The following is a 10,418-nucleotide window of genomic DNA, read 5'->3' on the forward strand; positions in this document are numbered from 1 at the left end:
TGTTATGTCTGTGGAACTGTTCATTAGCTGTGTAACGTTATATCTGTAAAGCTGAACCGACTCACAGTAGTAAAACAGATTTTATTCTGATCCAAAGACTCTTTCTGTGAGATAAAGGACACTAACAGATTATACCCTGGACACTATCCATTATATCCAAATGTTAATGAGTAATCATGCTAAATCATCGTGATTTCAATTTTGACCAAAATAATCGTGATTATTATTTTTTCCAAAGAGATGGATATAAGGTTAAATAATGTTCTATCTGTATACTCTATAGAGATGACTGGGATAATTACAGGTCTTAGGGGGATTGAAGAGGTTAAACCATTGAGAGCTCTAATATGTACAGATTCCATGGCAGCTATTCATAGCTTAGATACAGGTCACTCATCAAGGGAAGATTTGATATTGTATTTCTTTGTTAAACCAGCTGTTATTTTTGATATTTGATGTGGATCACAGTTAGGAGTTTAAGGGGTCGCTACGCGACTGTTGTGCTAATTATATCCACATTCGTACATGCTAGTTAATCGCCTTCGGCTCACCTGACTCAGCACAATGGGTCAAAATATCTAACATTGTGTTTAAACATGTTTATACTTTTACTACTTGTTGTTAGGATTGATCGGTACTTTGTGGTTGAGTAAAATAAGAAGTGGTGTTAAATATAGTTACCTGTACTGCTATCGAGGCTTTGCTAACTAACAGAATAAGAACCATGTCTCAGCTCTTCATTTATCCTCTGAAAAATTTGGCCTTAAGTGGTGTTCTGGCAGACACACCTGAGTGAACCTGGTGATAAACCCAGAACTAGCACCTAGACTAGACTACCAGTTATCTTCACCACACGTTTTGTAGCCTTAACAGAGCAGCTTATATTGGTTATATTAGAGAGAGCAACAAGTAAGCGGACAGGTTGCTATGTCGTTAATCAAATAATATTCAAAGATTTAGTTATTAATATGCACTACACTACTCAGGCTTATTCATTGTCAATGCCACTATAAGCATGTGGTTGTTGTTGGGGTCAATTATTCCAAGAAAGAACCAACCAGGCCTGCCTTGTTGCACGATCAAAAGCTTTTTTAAAACTTTAAAACTTTAGCTCAAAGTTTGTTGTTTCCTCAAACTTTTCTGCAAAGCTTTTCTGGTAAAGTCGTTGATTGAGGCTCAGCTGAGGCTACTGAGTTCTGCATTTAGGTTCTGCAAGGCGAGGAAGATCTGGCGATTTTCTGGTAAAGTCGTTGATTGAGGCTACTGTGCATGTAGCTTGTATTTCCAGTTAATAACTTTTGTGACTTACATTTTAGTAGTTATTTCAGTTTTAATGCAGGAGATACTTCACACTTTGAAGTCCTATGAATTGGTCACCTCATCAGCCCTTGCTTTTTCTCCATTCACACAGATTATTTTAATATAGTAAAACATGGTAAACTATAATTCACTCCCACCTCCCATTAGTTATTCTAACCCTTGTATCATTATCTCTGCATGTTTCCCCCTTGGGTCTACCAAAGGAGCCCTCAGCAGTAGCAGGAAAGAAGGGCAAAAAGGCTGAGGAGGAGCCTGCAGCACCTCCTGCAGCTGCAGCAGCAGTGAAGGAGGAGGAGGAGGAGGAGGAGCCGCCTGCAGCACCTCCTGCAGCAGCAGTGAAGGAGGAGGAGGAGCAGCCTGGAGCAACTCCTCCAGCTGCAGCAGTGAAGGAGGAGGAGCAGCCTGCAGCACCTCCTGCAGCTGCAGCAGTGAAAGAGGAGGAGGAGGAGGAGCAGCCTGCAGCACCTCCTCCAGCTGCAGCAGTGAAAGAGGAGGAGGAGGAGGAGCAGCCTGCAGCACCTCCAGCAGCAGCAGTGAAGGAGGAGGAGGAGCAGACTGGAGCAACTCCTCCAGCTGCAGCAATGAAGGAGGAGGAGCAGCCTGAAGCACCTCCTGCAGCTGCAGCAGCAGTGAAGGAGGAGGAGTTTGTGGTGGAGAAGATTTTGGACCGCAGAGTGGTGAAGGGAAGAGTAGAGTTTCTGCTGAAATGGAAGGGGTTCTCAGAGTAAGTATGATTCTATTTGCATGTATATATTAGGGCTGTTGGAACGAATGCTGAAATTAAAATATAATTTGAATAATAAAAAAAGTCAATACTATTCGAATGTGACTTTTTTATAAATATGTTGGCTAACGTTAGCTATTCTCCCTCTTCTCGCCTTGGCCTATCCGCATGTGTCGCTCATGTCACGTATTATGAACAATAACTTAGCGGGAGTGAGACACACAAGGCATTGTGAGGTCCAAGCTAACGTTATGTACCGTACGTTAGTACAACATTACAGAGCTAAGGTTATGTACTGAGTAATGTTAGTATACGGGGGAGTGACAAGCTGCGGCTGTAAATCGCAAGAAGGACGGGAAATAGTTTTAACATGACTTTAAAATCGACATCCACCGAGCCAAAGTGCTTATGTTAACATTAGTTAGTTTAGTTAGTTATTTTAGCTGGGAGCTTCATGGAGAAAGCTAAAGTTTGTTAGCTGCCCTACAGTTGTCAGTTAGTGTCTACTTCATATATTACCTTCTGACAGCTGTATTCTCAGTAATGAGATAATCTGCAAGAAGGAGGTTGCTTATAAATCATTAGAATAGTAGCTTGTGGTGGAAAATGAATGTAAACAAAGTTGCGTGCAGGTCCCTTCAAGGCCAGGCTGATGTTAGAAGCCCCTCTAGTGGACAGAACGTGTAACAACAAGCAAATGATTGTATTGGCATTGACAATGCATATGCCTAAGTAGTACATATTATTTTACAGTCTGCAATTGAGCAATAAATATCCAAATATTATTCGAATATTAAAAAGAAAATCAAATGTAATTATAAGTCGCTTTGGATAAAAGCGTCAGCTAAATGACATGTAATGTAATTTTAATGGTATTATAGAGGAAGATTGACAGCTCTAGTATATGATGTGTGTATATATAAGTTGCAGACCTGCAAATAACCTTACAAAATGGCAATAGAAAAGAGGAATAATACGAATTGGAGTGAGAATTTATTGCCTACAAACAAAGCCTGAGGATATTTTCTTCTGTCTGCACTCACCTTTCCAGTGAGGATAACACATGGGAGCCGCAAGACAACCTGGACGGCCCCGATCTTATCGCAGATTATATGCAGAAACGCAAGGAGGAGGAGGACCAAAAGGAGGCCAAGAGGCAAGTTGTCAGTGAGGCCTCGGGACACTCAGAGGAGCGAGGGAGCAAGAGGAAGAAGGAGGAGGTGAGTGAAGGAAAGAGGTTACTCCAGACTGAAGAGGGTTTCACAAATATCTTTTAGACGACAAAAACAGATGAGAAAAGGGTATTTTACAATAATTTTGAATGCACCACAAGGTTTACCGGTTTCAAGTTAAGTTAATTAGGATATATTGTGCAGCCCTAGCTACAGCTGTTAATGTGTGTAAATGATTAGTAGCCTAACTCCTTGAATGGTATGATTATGACGGTTTCAGTTCAGAGCAGTGGTCAGTAAATATATATTTTTAGGCTGCTTATGCATTAGGGATGTAACAATTACCAGTGTAACAGTAAACTACGGTAAAAATGTTGACACTAACAATTACCATTTTCATTTAAAATATTATCACGGTGGATTACCTCGGTGTGGAAACTGCGTGTTCCCAGCTTCATCCGAGTCTCCTGAAGTTGCCGTGCAGGCTCACTGCGTAGCTTACAGTGCGTTTCTTTCTTGAAGTTGGAACCATGTCCGAAGGAGGAGAGACAGTGCTCAGGACATATATTAGCCTTGTAAAAAAAGCCCATATTAACCCTTGCTCTCTCTCTCCTGAGATGATTGACCAATCAGTGATGAGACTCATCGCTTTGATCTCCTGCCAATCACTCATGCTCAGACAGGAGAAGGGGACAGAATGTACGAGACTTGTTCTTTATCATTCCTTTCCTGTTTTTGGACTTGTTGAAGTTATGTGTGTTTAGCCCAGAACGTAAGTTAAAACTATTCTCTAGCTTGCTAAACTATCAGGGGTTCTACTGCCTCATTATCTGTGTAAACATTAACTATGTTTATTCATATTTCAATAAGTGTATGACGTGACATTTATTTATTTAGAGAGAGAGATATTGCCTTGATAATATTGCTTTTGCTGTGTTTCTTATTGAATAGCTGATATGTGCAGATTGTTTAATATTACTTGTGCAGCCACATGTTGATATTCAGGTTGTGTTAGGGCAATTTGCTAGCAACATGCAATCGTCATTAAACAGAATAGCAGTGTGGAGCCACATTAGGGGTGGGCGTTATGGACAAGAAATAATATCTTGATATTTTGACGATAACGATAATTAGACAATATCCTTTTAAAAATGTGTTTTTAAAGGTCTGAGTTACTTAATCACTGATTATAATAATGGGCACAATGTTGCACGAAAACAGTTTTTTTTTTTTTTTTTTTTTTTTTTTAAATGTAAGTATTCAAGTAAAAAGAATTAAAAGACATACAAAATACTAATTGAACTAGTGTAGGAACATTGACCTCTGAGTAAACATTCAGTTGTACACCTCTGCTGTAATGTAAATTGTGCAGCATACAAGCAAGATGAAATGATAACAATAAACAAAGGGCTCTGTTCTGTAACATATTGCAGACAATCATGTTCTTATGGAAGCAGTCCTGGAGATGAGATAGGGCAGTGTCAGGCCAGGTTTTGATAGTCCTTCTACTTGGCTCTATAGTCCTTCTGACCGGGATGTATGCTGGGATCAGGAGTAGTTGGATCGGGGGCTATGTAGACGGCAGTGTGCTGTTTTGTGGTAAATAAAATGGCCTGTATATTACAGACAGAGCTTCCAGGTCAGGTGAGCAGTGGTGAGCAATGATTCTGCTGTTGGTACTCCATTCATTATGCACAAAAATGCACAGTCCTCCTCCTCCTCTGGTCTTGCCAGAGTTCTTGTCTCGATCCTGCCGGTAGCTAGCTCAGCGTGCTAGCGGCCAACAACAATCCACGGAGCGCCCGGTCTGGCTATGTCCTCCGGGATGTTATGAGCCACCTGGAAGGCTCTCGTAACAGCTATGTTGTATCATAGTCCTATATTGATTAGTTCAGTGTGGCTGTACTTGTATAAATATACACTGACAGGAGAGCTGGTAGCCGCTGCACAATCGCGCGCTGCCATCTTTGTTGACATGAGTGAATGTGTAGCGTTCCAATGCTTGTTTTGGTAGTAATTTAAATACTCGATAATGACAATTTGCACATCATTAACACAAACAAATTCTGATATTATCGTATACAATATATATCGCCCACCCCTACTGGTCACTCCTCCTCAGCCCGGCTTTGCAGTCATGGAACGCCCAACGTCAAGATGCTCTTATAAATTCTACTTTTGTGCAATACCACGTTAACAACAAATTGACTTCATGTCATTCTGAGCCATTTGGTAACTTGCCAAAAAAATAAGTCCGAGACCCGGTGCCTTAACGACGGACCGAATAGCAACGCGGATTTCGGTGCCTTATTTAGGTGCCACTTAAATGCCTGCGCTTCTCTCTGATGCTCCGAAAATGGATGTTAGAGGGAACTGAACTAAATGGTGTAAAAGTGTGTCTGTATTTCAGTCTACAGTCTATAGCTGCCGTTGTTAAAAACAAAACAGATGTTGTGTTCACTTGAAATTCGCCTCGCCAGCCTCGTGCTACATTCAAAGTTGTCGTAAAATATCCTTTTCCCAACAAGTGGTTGTTTTTGTTGTTTAAGGCGAGACACGGCAGGCAAAAACATCGTTTTTTTTCTACTGGTCAATGTTGAGATTTTGGGCTATTTGTCTTCAATAACATGTATTTTGTCAGCATTGTGGTGAAAAAAAGTCAAAAATTCACATGTAGGTCTTTATTTTACTACACTTTGTCTGTTTGCGTCGGTAGATTTCACCTAAAGTCAACAAAAGTTGGCGTTCTAAATCATCCTGTTGCTCCGCGATCGCTGTCTGAACCGTCATCACATATACCGTTGGAAAGCTCTCTCTTTCCTCTACAATGCTGTCGGATCCAAATATGGTCATTTCCTTTTTATCAGCAACCAATCCTGAAAGTTAAAGGGGGGATTTATCTCTAAATGCGCAATCTCATTGGCTGATGCCAATTTCTGACGTGATTCACTTAGAATCATCACATGACTCGCTCACATTTCTGTGGTAGTTCAGAATGTCGAAAGAAGTGCGTCGAAAATGGTTGAAAATCACCTCAGATAAGACAAAACAGGTGTCATTAGCAAGAAGAGGCAGGGGATTACAAACTAAGACAGCAGATGATCAAATGCCTTCACATATTACATCAATCTGTAAACTATCGTTCAGAAAACAGGAGTGTTCAGACAGCAGAGGTTATCAGACGCTCTCTCTCTCTCTCTCTCAGCAGTTTACATATTAAATATGTAGGTGTCACATATATACTATTCTACTATAATTACTATGAAATACTAAACAAATCTGTAATTTTGGGATCCTAAGTGGTTGTGAGTCCCTCAGGCTGTGGCAGACAGATCCATATTTAGCTGTCAGTAGAGCTGCTGACACCTCTCCTAGGAGAACTACCAGTTACTACTGTATTTAGTCAGGATCCGTCTCTTCTTCGTATCTCTGACAGTGTGAAGATACTCTGTCAAATAAGAATTTAGTCTACTTTGTTTGCTTTCTCCAATGTTCTAAATATTGGTCTTTTGAATGAATCATAAGAAGCTCATCCCTGTGTATCACCGGATGTCCAGTGACAGTGCAGCATGGAGGCATTCAGAATGCCAACACATGCCTCAACTTGGTCATATGGGCCCAATGTCGAAAAACAGTCTTTGTGGGGAAAAGCAGGGTTGAGGCTGCAGCCAGTATGGCTATTTCTACATTCAGTGAGGGTGCCTCTGCCATGCTGGCTGTAATGGAGAAATTGTGGCTTCAGAGCACAGACTGTCAATGTAATGAAGGATGACAATATGGTTAGGATCTCAAAAGCCAATTGTGTCCATTCCGCCAGTGCAAAATAGAGCCTTAAAAGTGTAAGCACAGCCAAAAAAGTGAAAAGACACCAGCAGGAGATGGAGGAGGGCCCTACATATGGTACTGGCATGGATATGTAGACTGTAAACTAACTTGGGGGAACTAGGCTGTGTGATGGTTGTGTTTTCTCAGTTCGAAGTTTGTGATGTAATGGTCTTCAGTTGAAGGCCATGTTGATGTGTTGTTTTGGATGTTATGATCAGTGATGGATGAAGCAATAATGAGTTTTGGATGTTAGGCAGTGTGATACATGGATTTTACTTGGACTTAAAGTATATTTTGTCTGTAATTCATGGCTTTCAATAGAAATTAGTGGAATTTTGCCATAAAAATCTTTAAAGGCCGTTTTCTCAAAATTAGTTTTTTCTCACACGCTGCGTGACGATTTTCCACTTCTGTAGCACATATATACACCAAACTTTACAGTTTTATTCCTAACTATATTGTGAAGGTTTGTCCAGAGGGATTTGTTGATATGTCATTCGTGGCCTGATTTATGTGACATTTTATGCCTAAAAATAGGGCGGAAATCAATTTTTTAAGGCTATTGGCAGTATTTTCTGATTTACTGGGTAACAAAAGGAGATATTCATAATTCCCTCTGGTTAAGTCTTTTCATTGAGTATATCAACAAAACGAATTTCATTATCGATTTGTTTTGTCGTGCAACTATTACGGCACTCAGTTGCAGAGATAAAAAAAATTGAGTCGAGCAGTTCGGAGCAGCGCAAAAGAAAAGAAAAAGGAGCAGAGCGGGGGTAGAGGAAATACGGAGAGAGACCAGAGAGACCCTTAACGTTCTGAAACACATGGCGGAGGAAGAGAAATCAGTATGACCTAAGTGAACCAAGGTGTGGGAGCATTTCATACTAAATAAATCAAAAAAGTGTTAATTGCAAGATAAACAAAAAAAAAAGATGATTCAGCACCTTAAACATAAACATGTTGGAGTCCTTGAGGAGGAAGGTAGTTAAACAGCAGGGTAAAGTCACTACACTATCCTACTTCTGTTCCGTTTTGAAGTGAGGAATGTAACGTCCCTCCAGTAGCTCTTCTGGTGCTGGTATGGTGTTTACTTGTTATCCAGCTGACTAGCATGACAAGCTAGCGTGAGCTCGTTAATAACAGTAGTAAAGCAGGGGTGGTATGGTTTGCGAGACATTTTTATTCACTCGCCTTTTGTGGCCCATTCATTTTTCAATCTGTTATCATGTATATATTCTGTGCTTTGTCCTGTTATTGTTGACAAACATATTTGTGTGTGTGTGTGTGTGTTGTACTTTTGAATTTCATTTTAAAGTTCTTTTATAGCACTTCGTCATCTTAAGCAGTGTTTAAATGTGGTGTATAAATGAACTTAACTTGCACTTACTACAATGATGGTAATAATTGAATGAATAAGCTTGTGAACGTGTGTGTGTGTCTTGTCCATTTCTGCTCTTTGGGTTACTTACATTTACACAACTATTAACTAAAACAAGTATGTATGTAAGTATGTATTGAGTTGATGTAAATTAATGCTTTTGTTTTTTATGCAATTCATCGAAAAAATAAACCGATTAATCTATTATTAAAATAATTGTTAGTTGCAGCCCTACTTCTGAGTTTGCAGGTATGACATTAGCTTCCTTAAAGGTCCAATATGTAATGTGTTTTTAACCGTTGCGTGACCAGAGACGTAACAAACCCCTGGTAAATATTGGAAATGTATTCGAAAGATGGAGACAGCTTAGAGCCCAAAAGGACGCAGAGTTGGCTTATTTCCTCCTGAACAGGTAAGCATTAACTTTAGGCTAATTTATCACAGCCACTAGGGATGGGCGTTTTATGTAATTTCAACATTTGTGTACTCACATTGAATTATATAGCTAGAGTAACCAAGCTGGTTACTCGCAAAAACAATTGAGACACAGCCAGTAAAGTGATCTTGACTGGTCCTGGCTAACGCCGCCATGCTAACCCTGCTAACTGCTAACGTTACCGGAGGACCAGGCAAGCGGGCCACGGCTGTTTACAACTTGTAGTTCAGCAGCCGGAGCCGACAATGGTGAGTAATTTTAAGCCACGAGAGGGGGGCTGTAAATCGGGAAGAGAGGACCATAAGTTTGCAGCGTTTTTAGCGATTGTTGCTGTAATTCTAAGCCAATGAAGTGTGTTCAGTCAGCAAGGTAGTGGTATTTTTGGCAGTTCGTACTGTAATTCTAAGCCGAAAAAGTATATCTGTCAGTTGGGTACAGAGCTCTGTGTGAGCACAGGCTTTTATGACTGTCAATATAGCCAACATCTAACGTTAGCTACTTCGCTGTGCTGTGAAATAATTGCTATGTGAGACAATCGTCTAGCAACGTTGTTGTGTATGCTTCAGTCTCAGCCTGGCAACCTCCGTGAACTTCAAGTCTGGGGAGGAAGGGGCGGGGGAGACGACTATCTCTTGCAGTGCAATTTTGAATTTGCACTGCAGTAACTATTTTAAACACTAGCTGTCGGTATTACATATTGGACCTTTAATAACATGTCTGCAACCGGCACAAATTTCCTAAGTAACATTATATTTTGCTCACTTTTAAGGCAAAGAACAGGCTACAACTGTTAATTTGTGCAAATTAGTAACCTAACTCCTTGAATGGTATGATTATGATGGTTTCAGAGCAGTGGTTAGTAAATGTATATTTTTAGGCTGCTTATGCATTCAGGTCCGCGATCATCTGCCATGCTTTCTTTTGCTGTTTCATTACAATGTTACAGTTGTGAGTAAGAGCAAGTCCAGGGTTTAAAGACATTTGTTCACAAAGTGTTTGTTTGTTGCTATAGAAACGGAGAAGAGGAAAAGGACTCAAACGTCAGCACTGTGACAAATTCTTCACATCTGGATATTTAAAGATTCATCAGAGAGTTCTTACTGGACAGAAGCCATACAGGTGTGATCAATGTGGGGCAGCTTTCACACGACAGAGTATCCTAAAAAGCCATCAACGCATTCACACTGGAGAGAAGCCGTACAGGTGTGATCAATGTGGGGCAGCTTTCATACAACGAAGTAACCTAAAAAGCCATCAACGCATTCACACTGGAGAGAAGCCGTACAGGTGTGATCAATGTGGCGCAGCTTTCGCACAACAGAGTGCCCTAAAAAATCATCAACTCATTCACACTGGAGAGAAGCTGCACAGCTGTGATCAATGTGGGGCAGCTTTCACACGACGGAGTACCCTAAGAAACCATCAACGCATTCACACTGGAGAGAAGCCGTACAGCTGTGATCAATGTGGGGCAGCTTTCACACGACCGTGTACCCTAAAAAGACATCAACGCATTCACACTGGAGAGAAGCCGTACAGGTGTGATCAATGTGGCAAAACTTT

At 40.6% G+C, this 10,418-nt stretch overlaps 1 protein-coding gene across 1 annotated transcript in view; it reads left to right on the top strand.

The window, feature by feature from the left end:
* Positions 1 to 1,822: 1,822 nt before the first annotated feature.
* LOC114574059 (zinc finger protein 501-like) overlaps positions 1,823 to 10,418 on the top strand; it is a 9,073-nt gene continuing 477 nt past the window's right edge. The window contains exons 1-3 of the mRNA XM_028606360.1: positions 1,823 to 2,044; positions 3,096 to 3,264; positions 9,868 to 10,418. The exon at positions 9,868 to 10,418 is cut by the window's right edge and continues 477 nt beyond it. Of these exons, the coding sequence (XP_028462161.1) occupies positions 1,902 to 2,044; positions 3,096 to 3,264; positions 9,868 to 10,418 (863 nt within the window). The 5' untranslated portion in view covers positions 1,823 to 1,901. The remainder of the gene's footprint in view (positions 2,045 to 3,095; positions 3,265 to 9,867) is intronic.

Source organism: Perca flavescens, chromosome 19, assembly GCF_004354835.1.
Source record: "Perca flavescens isolate YP-PL-M2 chromosome 19, PFLA_1.0, whole genome shotgun sequence".
In the NCBI taxonomy this organism is placed as follows: Eukaryota; Metazoa; Chordata; class Actinopteri; order Perciformes; family Percidae; genus Perca; species Perca flavescens.